This window comes from Rhipicephalus sanguineus, chromosome 3 (genome assembly GCF_013339695.2).
Source record: "Rhipicephalus sanguineus isolate Rsan-2018 chromosome 3, BIME_Rsan_1.4, whole genome shotgun sequence".
NCBI lineage: Eukaryota > Metazoa > Arthropoda > Arachnida > Ixodida > Ixodidae > Rhipicephalus > Rhipicephalus sanguineus.
In genome coordinates this window covers 141210546-141230394 of record NC_051178.1, presented here as the reverse complement: position 1 = coordinate 141230394, position 19849 = coordinate 141210546, and the positions used below count along the sequence as shown (strand labels likewise).

The 19849-nt window shown below is 48.1% G+C and overlaps 1 protein-coding gene across 1 annotated transcript in view; it reads right to left on the bottom strand.

The window, feature by feature from the left end:
• LOC119387297 (dual oxidase 2-like) overlaps positions 1 to 19849 on the bottom strand; it is a 38698-nt gene that overhangs the window by 4908 nt on the left and 13941 nt on the right. The window contains 14 exon segments of the mRNA XM_037654637.2: positions 643 to 873; positions 4604 to 4857; positions 6127 to 6214; positions 6621 to 6796; positions 7359 to 7452; positions 8340 to 8562; positions 9358 to 9543; positions 10313 to 10521; positions 11684 to 11797; positions 12777 to 12989; positions 13638 to 13759; positions 14483 to 14661; positions 15534 to 15721; positions 17435 to 17531. Of these exon segments, the coding sequence (XP_037510565.2) occupies positions 643 to 873; positions 4604 to 4857; positions 6127 to 6214; positions 6621 to 6796; positions 7359 to 7452; positions 8340 to 8562; positions 9358 to 9543; positions 10313 to 10521; positions 11684 to 11797; positions 12777 to 12989; positions 13638 to 13759; positions 14483 to 14661; positions 15534 to 15721; positions 17435 to 17531 (2374 nt within the window).

Sequence of the window (19849 nt, the reverse complement as noted above, 5' to 3'; positions counted from 1 at the left end):
GGAGTAAATACTTAAGGGTACTTATCTGCCCCCTCTTTTTTTTCATGCGCACGAACAAGCGTATGCCTACCGAGTGACGTAAACGAACCTGCCTAGAATACAGTCTTTGCAGAACACATTTTCTGGCTGTGCCTTAGTGCGCACTTTCAACCTTATAAGTTTTTCAGTTATGATATTGGGTATTCGAATCGGGTCGTTACCGTCGTGAACAGCGTAGGCTTGCGCAGCACCGCCACGCCCCCCTCCCCTCCTCTGCGTACGCTTACGGTGAACAGCGAAACAATGGAGAGACGCCATCCCTATTCACGTAAATCTACCGTTGCAGATAGGCAACATGCAGACGTTTTGATTACTTATACTCTTTGGAAAAAGGTAGCTGTGGCACTTGTAGCGTACTGTAGAGTGAACAAGTTTTGAACGAAGAGATTCAAGACGCTAATACAGTAAACAAATATTGGTGCAACAAGATTCCACTGCGCAAAAGAACAATTCGTCAAGCAAAAACTCGGACTTGGTATAACAGAACATTGCACACGCTGCACTGATCTGTTTCTTGAGTGTATCGTCAGCAAGTATTGATGCGTTTTTTCAACGATCAATAGAAGAAAGTCTAATCATCTCCGGTGATGTGTTTATGCTTACTTGAGAAGATTCCGGCCCAGATGGCTATGTACAGATGCATGGGAATGGCCGAGTCGAAGGGCACGTATTGGTGCAAGAAGGTGTCGCGCAGGAATGTGATGCTGTTGCGGCACATGGTGAGCAGCAGCGTTGAGTAGGTGAACATCTGGGCGCTGGCGGCGCCACGTGTGATGGTGACGCCGTAGCCGGCGATCTGCCGGAGGCCGCCGTGTTCGCGCTCCACCGAGTAGTCTGCGTCACGCGACAACACGCTGAACGAAGTGGATATGCGTGCGCCGTTGCTCATACACTGACTACTGTGGCCACCAGCGCCGACAGGTGATTTCAAGTAGAGGCACACATCTCGACAGAAGATATCGAAACGAAGAAAAGTTCTAGAACTAAACATACAGACTTGTAGGACTAAAGATTTTTAAAACACAGGTAGGCAAATTTATCTGGTGAGATGGATAACTGATAACAGAGCAACATACATTTAAACTTATTCAATGATTTAGCACAGCAAGCATCGTAGATAGATAAATCAGTTTTTATAATGTTGGGTATCTCTAGCGTTTGAGAGAAGATGTCATGAAGATGCCCTGTTCTGTCGTGTGCATGGCGAAAGGAGTCGCAACATTGTGGGCGCTGAACTGTTCCGCCACGCCGGTTGTGCTTCCTCGCGGTATGAAGATCGCTTTCTTCGATGAAGCCTCATGCAGCTCAATAGCAGCACTAACTGCGGACCCCGCCACAGCTTCCTCTCCTTGCGATAATCGTCATCACGATCTAATGCTCGGTATGATCAGTAAGGCTCTCAGTACAACGGAACGGCAAGCGCTGGTACAGGTCCTTTCCCGGCATATTGCTGCATTCGACTTTGAACATGGAGATGCGCCACTTCAGCTACCGTCATCCCGCACTCGCCATAGAATAGACACCGGCTCAGCACACCCCATCCGCCAGAAGCCCTACCGAGTGTCATCCTCCGAGCGCAAAGTTATTGCCGAACAAGTAAAGGACATGATGAACAAAGGTGTCGTTCAAGAGTCGTCCAGCCCGTGGGCAGCCCCGGTGATCCTTGTCCGGAAAAAAGATGGTTCCTGGCGATTCTGCGTGGATTACAGGCGTCTAAACGCAGTGACAAAGAAGGATGTCTATCCCCTACCACGAATTGACGACGTCATTGATTGCTTGCACGCCGCTTCTTATTTTTCAACACTTGATTTGCGATCGGGTTATTGGCAAATACCTATGGAACCTGAAGACAAGGAGAAGACTGCATTCGTGACTCCAGATGGCCTGTTCGAATTTAATGTTATGCCTTTTGGCCTTTGCAATGCTCCTGCCACTTTTGAAAGATTTATGGACACAGTACTGCGCGGTCTAAAGTGGGAGATATGCATGTGTTACCTTGACGACGTTGTAATCTTTGGCCGCACGTTTGAAGAACATAACAACCGTCTCAGCCTTGTCCTCGACTGCATCGAAAAAGCCGGGCTGGTTCTGAATTCCAAGAAATGCCGGTTTGGCGAACGTCAAACACTGGTTCTAGGACACTTAGTGGACAAGGATGGCGTCAGACCCGATCCTCGTAAGATTGAAGCAGTGAGCTCCTTCAAACCACCGCAGTCTGCACGAGAACTTCGTTCATTCATCGGCCTATGTTCGTATTTTCGTCGTTTTGTTCCCCGGTTTGCCGAGATCGTCTACCCACTCACAAGTATCCTGCGACAGGACGCAGCCTTCAACTGGACACCAGACTGTGACGCCTCATTCTCCCAACTTAAGTTTATACTAACGTCAGCGCCCCTCTTACGTCACTTCGATCCATCTTGCTCGCCCGAGGTTCACACTGACGCTAGTGGTATCGGCATAGGAGCAGTGCTTGTACAACGTCACAGTGGTGCAGAGCATGTCGTCGCATACGCCAGCCGTTGCCTGAGCAAATCTGAACGCAATTATACGGTTACGGAACAGGAATGCCTGGCAGCTGTTTTCGCCGTCCAGAAGTTCCGCTGTTATCTTTACGGGCGACCATTCAAGATAATTACCGACCACCATTCCTTATGCTGGCTGATCGGTTTGCGTGATCCCTCTGGTCGCCTCGCACGTTGGGCGCTGCGCCTTCAGGAATACGACTTTACGGTGTCATACAAGAGTGGCCGTCGTCACGCTGACGCGGACTGCCTCTCTCGGATTCCTCTTGCCACTACCGACTGCGATGCTGATAATTTTGATGACTGTCTCGCTGCAGTTACTAGCACGTTTCCCGACGCGGCCGACTTTCAGCGAGAACAACGCAACGATCTCACCCTCGATCCGCTTTTTGTCGCCGCCCGTATGTCCCACGGCAGCGGTCGCTTTACTGTTCGGGACAAGTTGCTCTACAAGACTAACCACTCTAAGCCTGGAGCGCGTTTTCTGCTAGTCGTCCCCGAGAGCCTCCGCTCCGATGTTTTACGTGCCATGCATGACGATGCCACATCCGGCCATTTCGGCTTCGTGCGAACGCTGCACCGCACGCGGGAACGCTTTTATTGGCCGAAGATGTACGAAACAACCAAGCGCTATGTCGCTAGTTGCGAAACGTGCCAACGTCACAAGCGACCTGCCACCGCAGCGCCAGGCCCCCTTCAGCCATTGACACCACCCAGTACGCCTTTTGAACAAGTAGGAATTGACCTTTTGGGTCCATTTCCTTTATCTAACAATAGGAACCGCTGGATAATCGTCTGCGTGGACCATCTTACACCGGTATGCGGAAACAGCAGCCATACCCTCTTCCACCGCTGCTTCCGTGGCGGTCTTCTTGCTGCACTCCGTGGTCCTTCGCCATGGCCCACCGCGTGTCATTATCAGCGACCGTGGCCGCCAGTTCACTGCTGATGCTGTTGAAGAATTACTTCGTATGTGCACTACACAGTTCCGTCATTCAACACCGTACCATCCGCAGACAAATGGTCTCGTTGAACGGACAAACAGAACGCTGACCAACATGCTTGCCATGTACGTTTCCGCCAATCACAAGAACTGGGATGACGTGCTGCCTTTTATCACTTATGCGTACAACACGGCGAAACACGAAACAACGGACTTTAGCCCATTTTATCTCCTGTACGCCAGGTTACCGCGAAGCCCTCTGGACACTTTCTTACCCTTCATTCTGCATAATGACGATTCTGTATCGCAGACCTTGTGCCTCGCGGAAGAAGCGCGTCGAATAGCTCGTCTTCGGACTCTGGCCTCGCAACGTCGTTCGAAGGAGCGGTACGACGACCGTCACGAACAAGTATCGTTCGAAAAAGGCGATTTGGTGTTGCTTTGGACACCGCAACGCAAGCGTGGATTGTGCCAAAAGCTTTTGTCACAATATTCGGGCCCATTTGTAGTCGTGGACCGTCTCAGCCAACTCACTTACGTAATAGCTCGTCTCCTGAGCAATGGTCGACGATCAAGCGGAACGCAGCTCACTCATATTGCTCGCCTCAAACGGTTCTACCCTCCTTGACCATCTTGACTCGCCCTACGGGCTTCGTCTGCTTGCGGGGGAATGTAACGGTCATGCGAAAGACAGAGAAGAGAAAGAGAAGAAGAGGAGAACGAAGGGTTTTTGCAAGGCCGCAGCGCGCTACCACCATCATCCATCTCCTGTAAATAAAACCCTCTCATCACAACTCGTTGTAACAATATATTTCTTCAGATGCATGGGAATGGCCACATGCCCTTTAAGCACTTGTCGGGGTGGCTGCACCGTTTGCGCTCTGTATGGGGTCCTCCGTAGTGCTCTGCTGCTGAGAAAGAGATCGTACGTTCAACTTCAGGCCTCAGCGACCTAGTAGCGAGTTTTGCGTCGCACTGGTATTTTGTAACACCGTAGAAAAGCGTTGGTCATCAAGACAGATTGACAGACTTTTACTGAGACGCGGTGCGCAGCCGCACTCTATAGATTTCAGGTGTGTAAATACCAATCCCTACTTACAGTAGGCTCGCTCGCTGAAGATGGCAAACAGCACGAGGGTGTACAGGGTGAGCCAGAACATCTCGAGTCGGTGGTTTTCGACGAACTTTCCCAGTGCGACCAAGTAGCGAGACAAGGCCGATTCTTGCTCGTAGTTGGCCTTGCGGGGCAGCGCCAGCGGCTGTACGTTCAACCGGCTGCGAGTAGGCTGACCCGTCGCCTCAGCAGCCAGCGCGGCAGCGGCCGTCGGTGCATCACTCTTGCCGCCGAAGTAACTGGTGGCGTTAAAGAAGGCGTACACAAACTTCAAAACACAGCGCTGGTTATCACAGGTGTCAAAGCGATCGATAAACAACGTTCACGATACACCGATGCTAACCACTGCTGCGACCTCTCAAAGATATGTCCACAGAGCTCTCGGTCACTCCTGGAAGTCTCTACATACGTCTGTGCAATGAAGGCAGAACAAAACTTTCCTGATGTCGTGGAAATTTCTTATACGCAGAAGAGCTTTGACATCTTATTGAACGTAATAATGATAATTGTAGATCGATCAGCGGAACTGGGAAAACGAGGCACAGTGGTGAGAGGAGGAGGAGGAGAGATTGAGGAAAGGAAAAGGCGCAACTTCTGCAACCCTAGGTGAGAGGGGACGTCCCCTTGTGCCCCTTTATATTTCACTTTCACTGGTCGAACTCCCTTTGGTTATTAGTAAATTATAGCTCAAATTAATTGCATTCTGACGTAATTATGGTGTTGAACTTCAGCAGGGGATGTTTATGGAGTGTCATTACGCTTGTTCTGTTTATAGAACTTTCAAGGCTCGTTGTATGTACCTATAATGAGGCAGTGCAAATTTTGTGATTCCAACTATGATGTTTACAAAAGCATTATTCGCTGAACCATTCACTACTTGTAATTGAAACAACGGCTTATAAAGTAACAACATTAGCGACAAGAAGAACAAAAGGAAATGAGCGAAAACTCCAACTTCAACATGGACCAACTAGTTCAACTCGGCATTCTTTTTGCGAAACAACGACAATGTAATTTGCGAGTGGCCTTCTACTAATAGCATTCTGATAACTTACAGAGGTAAGTAATAATGACAGTTAGGAGCCCTTACGACGTTTGATAATAGCGGCAGGGCGTCCCTGCTTGTCCCCGAGAAAGGCTAAAGTTGAGCGGTGTGCCTTTACAGATTGTAGCACTGTAGATTCCTAGTAACACTGCTGGTTCCGCCCAAAGGCTAAGTGAGTTAGCCAAATAATGTGCGATGAAGCTGTAATGATTTTGTCGCAATCTTCTTTAGGCGCTGTGTTTGAAATGATAAAGTTAGAGATCGGCGCCTTTTCATTCTTATGCGAACAGATTTTTTTTTTCAGTAACCTAATCATTGTGCTAATAAGTACAACGACTCGGTTACTGATGAGACGATGATTAGGTAACGTAATCATTGTGCTCTGACGTATCGCTCGTGCCACAAAAGTCGCTAAAACAAAACACTGGGTTGGCGTCGTTTGAGCAACGGGTCGACCGTTTACCTGTAAGCCCGGACGAGGGTGTTCTGGGCGCGGTAGACGACGCTGTTTCTGTTCATCGACGGTGGAGGTGCCCCTTTGAATGTAGACACTGTGAAAAACAAGCGTAGACAGCGGTACTTTACTTACTTCATACAGGCCTCAGGGAAAAAAAAAATTTCAACCTGGAAATGTTTACGACCGCTCATCGAATGCGTGCAGCTAAAAGGCCACGCGTGGAATACCACGAAAGCCACTTGCGCACAGTCGCAGTCTAGGCATAGCCGCAGTGACTTTCACTTAATCTCAGACATTTATAATTATCTAAAAAATTATACAAGAGTAACATCTGGGTACAATAGGTAGATGTGACAGCCTTGTCTCTGTCAATAGTATCGATACGTAACGCCTCTCCTTCTGTCGCTCTGAGCACAGCGATAGCTTTACGATCTTCAGAAGTGCTGTGCCACCACTCTTTTATGGTAGCTCGACGTATATAATTTGTACGGAAGACATACCGTCGAAGTTAAGCTGCGTATAACCGAGCTGGTCCTTGTGACTGGAAAGCAACTTCTGGAAGTCTTCCAGTGTGATGGTCTGCTTCTTCTCCAATCCGGCTTCTCTAAACATGGAGCTTATCAGTTCGTTCAGCTTCTCCGAAGACAAACTTTGATTGCCCAGCTCTAGCAGGGATCTGTAAAAGGAGGGAAGGGGGAATTAGCGGTCAGTTTCAATTGTAACAACTATGAACTGCAACTCTGCAAATATTTCTTTTACTTAACCTCCCCGCCTTCCGCATATTATTTATCTGTCGCTTTCTCTCTATCTCTTTTTTTATAAATGCAGGTCAAATGTGCGAGAAACATGGAGGGAAAGGTTCTCGAGATGAGAATTCTTGGCGCCGAACTTCCCACTACGTCATCTTGTCGTAAGATGGAAGACTAAATTAAAGTCGGAACAGAAAAAAGGTTCATTTTAGCGAATATTCCTTTTAAAGGGAGAGTCGTGGATCCCAATAATAATTGGAGGTCGTGATACAGAACTAAAACCTTCTCCAGATCCTCCATTGTCTGAAAATAAGCTGCATCGTTGCATTCGAGATTGTTAAAGCATTTTTTTTTCAGTTAGTTCGTTACTTACGTGAAGTGTCAATCTTATTATGCGGGCCCAGGCCACGTTGTGAGTATGGCCATGCGGTCGAGGCCTTAGAGCAAAAAACAAAACTATGATTGATATGCGCTTACTGTGACACTTACTTGATCATGTTCGCAAACTCGTCGCGTGACAGTTTTCCCGAGTGGTCGATGTCGTACATGTCGAACATGAGCTTCGTTTTGTCCTCCGCCGTTCCTGCAAAGAGGAAGCGAAATCTGTTCACGAGCACTGCACTTGGGACACATCTTATCATACGAACGAGTGTCGACAATGAGCCGCCGTTCTGGCATGACAGTCCGATCATGCTAAAGAATCTCACAGTAGGCTGTTCAACGCGAAGAGCCCTAACATCGAGTTTCTCCACCTACTTCATGCACACGCTTTTTGAGTGGTATACAACATTGTCAAATTGGCGTAATGTGCATACTGTGTTGGTAGACCATGCGAGCGTGAATGCAAGCGCCACCTGATCGAAACCAGAAAGACCATGAAGAGCGTCGGAGTCTGCGATCGAGTGCCAGTACGCTGCCCAAAAGTGAGGCCGCAGCACGTGCGCTTGTAGGGGGGCCTCTGCCGCGGGCATTTAGTGAGGCTCCTGTGATATCGCCTGAGGTGGTCCCTCTCCCAAGCTCCAGAGAGTTAGTAGGACACTCGCCTTCAGTTTGTCACGCTTCAGGGATTCTATGACAGCTCCGAATTATGATAAAGAAAAATTGTAGCTGCTACACTCATAGATGTTAGCACAAGAGAAGCACGGGGGGGGGGGGGGGGGGGCGTGCCCCTCAGTCGGTCCTGTGCCATTAAAGTGCAGGGATATGGCCATGCAGATTTTGGAGGATAGTAGTGGCCGAGGGCCCCTTATGTTGCGTTCCAAGAACTGTTTACTTCTCTCCTTTACCCACGAAAGGCAGGAGAACAAAATTTGCCTCCATTGCGAAGTTTGTTATCACTTATCTCCGCTGCGCTGTCGCTGGATTAAGAGGGAAAGGGGCGCTGCTGCAAAACTTGCATCCCCCCCCCCTACAGGAAACCCTGTGGACGCCTTTGGCTACACTGACACAAACTGAATTATGACTGTATACCTTTTGCGAAGATGACAATCATGTCGAGGAATTCTCTGAACGAGATGTAGCCGTTGTTGTCGAAGTCGACTAAGGCGAACATCTGCTGGACGAACGTCGAGTCCGGGTGCATCGAGAGGGCAGCGGCGAACTCGGCTTGCGTTAGCTCCAGGTTGACGATGTCGCGTGCCTGAGCGGCATCGAGCTGTAGGATCTCCTTCTGGTCGTGATCAATGCCGAACGCCTGCAAATCGTGCACACGTATATTATTATTGCTGACCTCCGTTTACGGCAGTGTAGCTATTGTGAGCTTTTCTCCCTAACGTTTGTTCTCAATGTTTTCAAGTATATGGCAAATACCTTGACGCATTTCATACTTACTGGGAATGCCCTAGAGCACTCTCCCGCACATTTTTTTTTTAGTCAATCGGACCTGCCGCCCTAGTTACCTACAGCTGGGAAAGCTGGACTGTCCCACCAGAAGAACTGCGCCCTACACCATGGTCGGTGCTCTTGGCGGACATCAAGTTCATCAACACGTCCACATGAATATGCTAATGTTAGATGCTATGTCGCATCTAACAGCGACCTCTACGACTAAGAGTTCTTGCGAAGCAATGCCTCTCGCTATCTTCTCCAGGCTCGAAATAATGCTGGCGTTCGTCATGGGTGTCGCTAAATTATTCAAGAATCGCATACTTTCTTTTATTTTTTTCCGTGCCCTTTTAATGTAAGCGTCACTTTCAAGAAGTCTTCAACAGTCGAAAAACAAGGAATATTGTTGTAGCCAATTTTTTTTTACAAGAGGAAACTGTCTTCGTCAGAGAAGTTGGGCAGTTGCTGTCGGGGCGCTGCAAGATCGTTTGCCCCCTCTTCTCATTTGGGAATCTCTGCGCATGTTTATGATACTATAGTCCGCATTCGGCTCATTAGGTGTCGAGTCGTGGGATACCGCCAACAAATGCGAACTGGGAGAAGGAAGAAGCTATGCGAAGCTATCGCTGTAGACGTCGCTACATATCAAGCCCTTGGTGCGCACCTGAGCGAAGACAACTCGGAAGAACTTGTCGAGCTGCTTCTTTCGATGCTCGAGGGTGATGGCGTCTCGCAGCAGCACGCTCTCCTCCAGCTGGCGTCTCTCGCGGCCCACGCCGATGTTTCCGAGGAACTCCTCGACTCGCAGCACGAACGACTCCATCTCGTCCAGGGCGTCAAACTTGAGCACCTGCGATTGTGAAAGCTTGTAGTTGTGCTAAAGACAGCCGGGTGCAACATTTCTGCTGATGATGTGCGGACATAAGACTTGAGCAAGTTAGAATGGCTTAAATTTGTGCAGGCGTACATTTTAACGAACAAGGTACAAAAGGCCCAAAGCTTCGTATTGGGCTAACGATCTGTGTTTTGATCCGCTTTTTTTTTTTGTTCGTTGCGATTGTCCAAAAAGACATTACGGTGTGCGGATAGTCTCTTGAGAGCAGCTCTCGGAATAGACCACAATCTCTAGAGAGAGACACCTGCTACACCAACCTGTCTGAAAGAACCGGTTGCAATGAAATCTGAGTTTTGGGAGGTTAGCCTTATCCAGCCCTATGCTTGAGGAGCAGCTACGGCTATCTATCTATCTATCTATCTATCTATCTATCTATCTATCTATCTATCTATCTATCTATCTATCTATCTATCTATCTATCTATCTATCTATCTATCTATCTATCTATCTATCTATCTATCTATCTATCTATCTATCTATCTATCTATCTATCTATCTATCTATCTATCTATCTATCTATCTATCTATCTATCTATCTATCTATCTATCTATCTATCTATCTATCTATCTATCTATCTATCTATCTATCTATCTATCTATCTATCTATCTATCTATCTATCTATCTATCTATCTATCTATCTATCTATCTATCTATCTTCAAGGGTGTAGTTTTCGCAAAAATAAAGTAAGAACGTGTGAAGGCGTCATGCAATGCGCGCTTACCAGATCGTATTCCTTGGGCACCCTGATCATCAGGAAGTGGCGACGCTTGGACGACGCCACCTGGATGACGACCGACTGGACCTTAGTCAAGTCGATGCTGCGCAGGGGTGCTCCGCTGGCCGCGTTGGCCAAAACCAGGGTTCTCTTGTCAACCATCAGGCGCGCAACCACGCTCCGGTAGCCCTGGCTGTTACCCTGCCACTCGCGCACTGCGCGCAGCGATAGTGAACGAGAGAGTTACTCAATTAATGCGCACTTGAATGAGGTATCGGGTGAGCAAGCGGCAGCAAGGTGGTAAGGAGACGAAATGGGTGAGGGTCTTGAAATGAGTAAGTGAAAGCGAAGAAGTGAGAGAAGGTGTGAGGAAGGAAATGATACACTGAGTGATTGAATGGGGGAAGAAGTCAATGGAGGGAACGAGAGCAAGTCAGACGATGAGCGACAGTTAATGGATGTGTGAAAGGAAGATTGGATAAAATATAATGTCCCGTTCAGACACGGCGTCCTCGTTTGTGGACGCGACCTTTTTTGTCATTTCTGTGCAGTGTTGGAAAGGAAGAGAACGCGAACGCTGAGATTAGGATAAATTAAGCATTTCTCTTACCCAAAGTTCTTTTGTACAAATTCTGGGTGAAAGATTTTGCTGCACACCATCACTTTGGTGAAGACAGTGCCCTGTTTAACGAGACGTCGGACGGGGAAGCGTTTCTACAGGAATTTCGAAATATATATTTTTTTCCTTTTTCTAGTAATGCTTACCGCCAGCAGATAACTATTGCATGTAATTTGAGTAGGTGGTTGTATTTCCTTTATAATGAAATATGGCATGATTGACCGCACAATAATGAGATAAATAATTACGTTGTGATTTGCAACTAATCGCCATAAAATATGAAATAAGTTATTCTAACAGTTCCACTCGCTTTAAATTGATTAAGTTAGTAAGAGAGCATTGCGACAAGGTAGAAGGATAACGCATATACATCCCGAACACGGAGTCGCAATAAGAGCAGTGACGTAATTCGCTCCGATATGTCGTTCTGAAGTTAAAACGAGGGATATTTGAAAGGCGCAACAGTCCAACTTGTCCAAGCAGGAACGTATACATCACGCAATCCTAAAGTACACGTTGGCCAGTGTCATTACGGAGGAACGTCAATTTAAAAGTGCCCGTGTTTCATTGCATGACGACAATGCGCTGCATACCACTACAGACAAATAATAGCAAACGACAGCATGCGAAAGGCACGAAGCTTATCGTGTCGCGCATAACTGGCGGGACCAAACACCGACAGAACGGCCTTCATAAACGCCAGAGTGCGACGTTGCAGGCCATCCTGAGAGTTCCGCGCTTACAGTGCATATACTCACAGATGGCGGTGTCCTTGGTGCCCGAGCGTGAGCGGCGCCTGTTGAGCTTTTTACGCTCCTCGGCCACCAACCGTCTTCTCTGATCCGCCAGGAATAGGAGCAGGAGCACGCAGCCTGAAATTGCAAGAAAACGTGTCAGTCGCACAGTGAAGCATGCGATAAATTAGGCACAAACGTACAATATAAATTAATGTTGAGTGAGCACTGATTAGTCTTCGCTCTTTCAGCTCGGAGTGATAGAAATGTCGATATTCTTTGCGGAGGAGCGTGGCGTCATATTGGTTTATCCAATCGCCGATACGCAACACTTGTATACGTTTCTCTTATACGGCCCGTGGTCCTCCTCCTGCGAAACGACCAAGGCTCCGCGAATTCCTTACAGGCTCACCTCTTTTTTTTTCCTTATTCCGTCAAGTTTTTCGCTAGACGAATTAGCACAACGATATCAGTTGTAACATGTAGCTCTACATACCACGACATCATTTTCGAAGGTTTCATTCCAACACTCCAACGCTTGTGGTTTCACCCACCGCGGTGGTCTTGATGGTGCTTGACTTTGTTTACCCGAGGGTCGCGGGATCGAATCCCGACCGCGGCGACCGCATTTCTGTGGAGTCGAAATGCTAGAGACCCTTGTGCTTAGATTTAGATGCGCGTTAAAAAAAACCCCAGGCGGTCGAAATTTCCGGCTCCCTCCACTACGGCGTCTCTCATAATGGCATCGTGGTTTTAGGACGTAAGACCCCAACCATTATTATTGTGCTTGTGGTTTTATGGTGCCGTAAGGCCCTGCATTTATGTTAAATACCCAACTCTATAGGTGGCAAAGCCAGCACAACTAACAAACTTCTTCATTTTCATCAAAAGGGTCTGCTGTCGTGACGCACATAAGGCGAATATTTATGCAGAAAAACACCGGCGTAGGTCTTTATGCCGTGTCTCATAATCTCTCGTGTTTTATGGGCATCTGAACGGTTATTCAGTGGACCACATATATCTGGCTGAAACGTATGCATCCCTGACGAGCACAGACTGACTATCAACGCACGATACACGCAATGAATCTCTCGCTGGTTGTGTGGCGTGCGCTCACCCACAACGAAGAGCGCGAGGCCGAGGAAGGTGAGCGCGTACGAGATCTCGCTCTCGCTGAAGTAGTCGAATGTCTTCAGCCGCGTGCAGTTCTCGACCCGAGAGCTGTTGAGCGGCGGCAACGCGCGGCAGGTGACGTTCACGTTGTTAATCGTGGTGCACGGGTAGCTCATCGTCAGTTGGTCCAGACACGACGACGCCAGTCCTCCGTTGACTGCGAGTGGGTAAAAGCACGGGTGTTATTTGATTGCAGCTGAGGTACCATCTGCGCTATCAATCAATCAATCAATCAATCAATCAATCAATCAATCAATCAATCAATCAATCAATCAATCAATCAATCAATCAATCAATCAATCAATCAATCAATCAATCAATCAATCAATACGGGGATTGGGTCGGAAAGGAGTCAGGATTAGGGAATTGTTGGGTGAGCAACAACTCCCTATAAATATTTTGTCCCTCGTTGTTCCTGAGGTATGTGTGGATTTCGTTTCGGGACACGTTCAGTTCGGTCGCTTTCGCGTGAGCTTGTCGCCCTTGTTATACACCTCTCGAAGCTTTGACTACCGCATGTCGCGAAGGCTTTCTGTGCTTCATGATTAGATTTCATCACATTAACTAAGGCTACACTGAGCTGAATACATCGGTCCTCGTCCCATCGGTAAGTCAATCGGAAAGTAAGGAGGAGGAGGAGGGGGATCTGACATTTGCGCAGTGGACGAGACATTTCCGTGTCTCCTTTTTCTACAGTTTTACACATCCCAGCGTGGATGTGTAAAAACGCACACATCGAGCAACGAAGTATCTGTATATTTGTTTTCGTTTTAAATTAAAGGTTAGTGTCATAGATGTCAATCACCTTCAGAAGGCAGGCGGAACGGGTTGAGCTGAATATCTCCTTCAGAGATCTCCGTGGCCGTTAGGATTACGTCGTATATTTTCAGCTTCTTGATCTTGTCAATCATCTCCTGCGAAAAGAAACTGAAAGAAAAGATAGAAAGAGGGGAGAAGTCGTATAGAGGAGACGTCACGCGCCTTAGCGAAGACATGCGACTACGGTGGTTGGAAACATACTGAAATCACGATCACTTTGACATGCATTTTCAACCTTCGCTGCATAGCAAACACGCACCAAGAACAAACACACAAAACGAATGCTTCCTTTCTTAACAGTGATTTAGGGAGGCTAATTTGATTAATTTTTATTCGCACGTTACTACGTACACTGTACTACATGACGTCTCTTTGCCGTTAATAAAGTAATTTCAATAGGAAATTAATTTCCGCATCTCAGCAACAGTGCAGAAATTTTTAAAGCTACCTATTCTTCCAATTTGCGTTCAAAAATTAACAAAAAATTTATCCAGTAATAGTACATTTAATAAAACTGTTCAGTTCTCTTTCTGGACTCTTATCTCCCGTTTAGCGGCCGATGCCCCGCGGATGCGCCGCTGCCAACAGCGACGATAACTTCATTAGAAAGAGGTCCTACCTGACGGATAAATTCCCAAGCGACGACCACATTCCGTCAACACTCACTGCTCCTTGACGTTTCTAGTGAAAGTACAACACAAGATACGGACAATGTCTCATCTTGATCCATAGCTTAGTCGGGCCACAGAGCGCAGGTACGCGCAAACACGTGAAAGGCGCGCGCATGTTGTTGCCGTTTGAGCGCAGGAGAATACCAGCGCGTGCTCTTACCCGGTGGCGTTGTTCTCGAACCAGAAGCGGTCCCCGTCTCGGATCCTTCGGAACTGGTCACGGATGATGGTTTGAAACAGCGGGCCGGGCCGGTCGCTCGTCTCCAGCAGGCCTCCAACCCACATGTCCACGTTGTCCGTCGAGTTGCCGTACAGATCGGGAAGCACCTCGTCGAACAGCTGCGTCACGCACACGCAGTACGTTCGGTTGTCAAACGGGAAACATTTCCATGGAAGGGCAACGTAGTCCGAATTCGAGTTAACATCGGTGATGGCCGAACCAACAACCTCCGCGTAGCAGTTATGGCGCTCTAAATGGCGCCATAGCGCTGGAAAGACGGGGCGTGCGCTAACGATCAAATGAATTTTATTTCACACATCCAGGTATTTGTACTGACACCATGAAGATACAGTATCAATACCTAGCTCTCTGAAATAAAATTCACTTGATAGAGCACGTCCTGTCGTCTTTCACAATCCTGTCTTCCCAGTGCTATGGCGTCATTTATAGCAAAGGACCAACCAACCCAAAAAGTTATACTCCTTAATTTAAGGTGCTCGATCTGCCGATTGAATTACGGCGGCATCTATCCCTCCTAGTGCATCTACATGCTTGTATTCATAATTTGTCCATTGAATCGTAAATCCTAATTAAACATGTAACTCTCACCTATCATTAACTGTTTGGCTTAATAAAGAACAAGGAATTTTGCTTATGCATTGACTTAGCTGACCCGGTTCTGTCCCCATACCGTATGTATGGTGACAGAACTTGCACCAACTAGCCCTCTCCCATAGCAGAATTCGGCCTAAATTCTACGCTGTAGAAGGAGGAGCCGCAAACAGGCCTTCCGCTACTGTTTAATAGAGATTTGTGCCCGCATCACCAGCGTTTGCTTGTGCCAAAAGAAGTACAAGATAAATGGCGTGGCGCGAAGTGCTCATTTGCGGGATAACTGGAAGCGAATGGCTTTAGTATGATCCAAATCACACGGGCTGATGTTAATTATTTCAAGCTTATAGTACGCACTTAATAATTGTTTTATGCGTACCTTCGCATTCTCGGCGTAAAGCATGGGCGATATGTTCTGGCCCATCTCGGTGAATGTGTTGAAATCCGGTTTCAGGCCCAGCAGGCGGCGCGCTGTCTTGTAGTCCGGAATGGCGTGGTCCCTGCCTCGCTGGATGTTCACCGCCATCAGGTCGCGCCGCGAGAACTCCAGTGGACCGAACACTCTCCCTGCGGTGAATGTTAACACGTCTTACGAGTGTTGAACTCAGACAGCAGCTTTGACGAAAGAAAGCGGCAGGCTGCGAAGCGTCGCGTTTCTGCGACAATTTGGACACCGTTGGTAATTTGATACAACAGGTACTGTATACTTGGTCATCGTTATTTGCGTGAAAAGCAAGCACAGGAACGTTGTGGTCTGAACCAGTTGGCTCATTATGTTAATTATGTAGAGTTGGGCTTGTTGGTTGTTCACCGTTGCTGGCGGAACAGTGCACGTATCTATAACTATGACAAATTGAGACAGAATGTTCACCCGAGGTTCTGCGTCTACAACACTGTATGGTTTCTCAGATTGCCTTCGTCATATTTCTGTGACGTTATTTATTTATTTTATTTATTTCGTTTGAACACATAGAAAACACGAAGACAGAGGAAATACGGGAGGGAAGAGGCTGACAACTGCTACCTAAAGGGGCACAACGCCTGCCTGCTCATTTGGAAAGGGAAACATAAAGGAAAGGAAGATAGGGGGAAAAAAGAGGAAAGAAAATAGGAAAGAAAAAAACAAATAACACAGACGTAAACACGAATAAGCGGTCACATGGAAACTGTAAGTAGGAAACAACACGTGTGTTCGTACCAGCCGGCTCCCGTTTTACGTGTTTGCTTGCCTGCTTGATAGTAGTAAACAACTTTATTCGGAAAGCCGTCGGTTTCCTAGGAAGAGATTGCTGTCAGGCCGTGCCTGGTCGCCACCTCGTCAGCGCGTTTGATGGCAGAAGTGGCAATGGGGAGCAAGCTCTTTACCAGGCCAGTGTGATAGACGTATAAGTAAAGTCCCGCTTTCAGTAATTCCAGTGCAGCGCTCATTTTTAGAAGCAAACCTGCGCTTAAACCTTAACGTCACGACGGCGATCTACGAGATCATGCATTTGATTCTAAGCTGCGACGTCCGCATTCCAGCGGTGGCAAAATGCAGAAACACGCGTGCTTTGAGATTTAGGTCCGGGTCGAATGGCGCTAGCTGGTGAGGCTAATCCGGGGCCATTCGTTGCGACGTATAGCTCATAGTGAAACTGAAGCATTTGTACCACGAAACACCGAAGTTATTATGACGACGTCCACAGCACTGCCGTCACTAATTTGCTCACCGTCGCCACTGTTACGCCTGGCCGGCTTATCGCCAATATCGTCTATGGCATCAGTATGAATGAATCAATAGCGACGTTGATTCATCATATTTTGACCGCTTATGAATTTGACTAACTTAATAATAAAGCAGAATTCGGCCACTGACGGTGTAGCCCATATAGAACGCTTGGATAGGTCCACACAAATACGCTAATTACCAAGACCGGAGACTCACCTAAACTCCAACAGCAACGACTCCTTCTAGAAGTTAAAACCAATTTGAGCTTAATAATAATAATTGTTGAGTTTTACGTCCCAAAGCCAGGATATGATTCTCAGGGACTCCGTAGTGCAGAGCTCCGGAAATTTCGACCACCTGGGGTTCTTTAAGGGGCACCTAAATCTAAATACACGGAACTCTAGCATTTCGCCTACATCTAAATGAGGCCGCCGCTGCCGAGATTCGATTTCGCGACCTTCGGGTCAGCAGTCGAGCACCATAACCACTAGATCACCACAGCCGGGGAACAATATTAGGCTTACCTCTCTAGCTCTCTATTTTGCAAGTTTGGCGAAGACGGGTTAACTCACCCCTTAAGTCTTCGACGATGACGTTGTCTTCCCGTTCTGCGGCCTGGGAGCTGAGGCCCATAATCATCGGCTCAATACCGCCATCCAACAGAGCTTCCTGGAATGAGTATCTCATTAGTTTTTGAGGCTGTTGGAGTTTACTTCTTTTGTTGTTTGTTGTACAGATTGAACGTCGTGAGAACCATAGGTCGGCGAACTCACCCATGAGTCGACTCACTCAGACTAACTCAGACTCAGATCGGGAAGTGAGTCCGAGTCTGAGTGAGTCCGGGTGAGTATATTTTGGTGAGTTTGAGTCCGAGTGAGCTCGGCTGGGGAAATTTTTAGTGAGTCTGAGTGAACCCGGTTGAGGAGAATATTTGTGAGTCTGAGCCCGAGTGAGTCCTAAGCACAAAATATATTTCGTCAGTGAGTATGACTGAGCGCCACCTTCCATTGCCGACCTATGGTCCTATCTACTCATCTTCAGCATTACTATCAGTCTTATATCGGCTTACGTTAATACTCAAGTCTATTTACACATATGCCAAAGCACGAACGCTCATGCGCCACCACAATAGTTATTGATAAGAGGCGTGAGATGGGGGGGGGGGGGGGGGTCTGCCATGACCTCCACCCCCCCCCCCCAAAAAAAAAAAAAACTCTTTCACGAAAGTTTTTGATAAAATATCTCGTGTGCGTCGCTTATTTCATAAAAATGTCCTTACTGGACTGAAACCGCTTATAGTACGTATGAAGGTTGAAGGTAGCGTCCGCAATACGGACGCATCATAGGAAATGGCTGGCAGGCTGCGTCCGTACATTGTCGCGGACGCCCAACTAAATCTTTCTAGTATGAAAAGGCGTATCGTAGAGCACCGATTATGTGAGATATTGGCATTAAAGAGCATTGGCGCCATGATCAGAAAAGCTAATTTTACACTAACGGACGCATGAGTCGACTCACTCAGGCTCACTCAGACTCAGGCCAAGTCGGGAGTCTGAGTCTGAGTGAGTACGGCTGAGTCATGTGTTGGCGATGTTGAGTCCGAGTGAGTCCGGTTGAGAAAAACTACAGTGAGTCCGAGTCTGAGTGAGTCCGGTTGAGGAAAATTTTGGTGAGACTGAGTCCGAGTGAGCCCTCAGAGCAAATTATATTTCTTGAGTGAGTCTGGGTGAGCTCCACTTTTTTGCCGACCTATGGTGAGAACTGATCTCGTAAACTTAGGTCACTTTCCTCAAGGTCGCTTTTTCTGCCGCACGACTGCAAGTGTGCGAAATCTGCAGCAACAGCATGCTTCACTACATGTTCGTGTTGTTTTCAATGTTATCCGCTATCTTATCACGGTGCCACTGACGCTGTTGCCCGTAGAAAGGCAACTTGACACGCACCGTGTGTCCAGTGCGCCATCAGCTGCGATCGGCTTTCCCTGCGCTCAACTACCTTCACTCGTGATGCTCTAAAAGCCCACGTGCTCCGCCTTGCATGATATAAATGGCACATTATAGACTATGACAAGAAACAGCATGACTGTTAATTCGCAACGGGGCAAGATAATCGTTATGAATCGCTCTTTTCATTGCTTCGGATATCATTGGTATCGTACAAAATTCGGCCTGTACACACGCTTCTTGACTAACCCCCGTAGTGGGTATGTGCCAGTGAACACTATATAGCAGAAGCAACAACAGCCGCAGCTCGAATAGCACGGCATGGCGGCCTAGCCGCGGGGGCTACGCGTCGGGGGCAGCCATGACTTGGGGCGCCCGAACGCTGGTCCGGGCCGCGACGATGGCCTTGCTGCTCCAGCTGGCGACCTGGTCTACTGTGGCGGCCGCGGCTTTGAAGCCATGGGTCATGATGAAGTCCATCAATGCTACAGCCGTGACAGTGGCAGCCAAACCGCGGCAAGCCAGCAGCGACTCCGAGATCCTCATCGAGCACAGTCGACGACGGCGACGCTGCGGTACTTGATGCCGCTTCTCGTCGACCTTCTGGTTCTCGGCGCATTCATCTTCCTGGTGCTCCTTCTCCTGGCCTGTATCCTGCTGTCGCGCCTACTCGAGTCCCGCAGGTCCGCAAAGTACCACCGGCTGCATTGCTCCGAAGACTCGGAAACTTTCAAGCACCGCCGGCATCGCAGCCGAACTGGACGCAACAAGCAGTCGCAGGTGTTCACGTACGTCGACCTGTCTAATGCGGAGTGCAGTTGTCCTGAGCAAGGCACCGACGGAGGAAAGGCAAAATCAGCAGCAGGCGCCGCGCTTCGCCGTTCAGTTCCAGAGTGCCACCAATGTGGACGTGAATGATGAGAACGCGCGAAGGAAGCACGACGGTATTCCAGCGCCTGCGCCGCGCAGGAGCCGAATGGCCACGATGGGCATGCCGTCTGGGGAAAATGACGCCGCAGAGGACGCAAAGCACTTACGACGGGC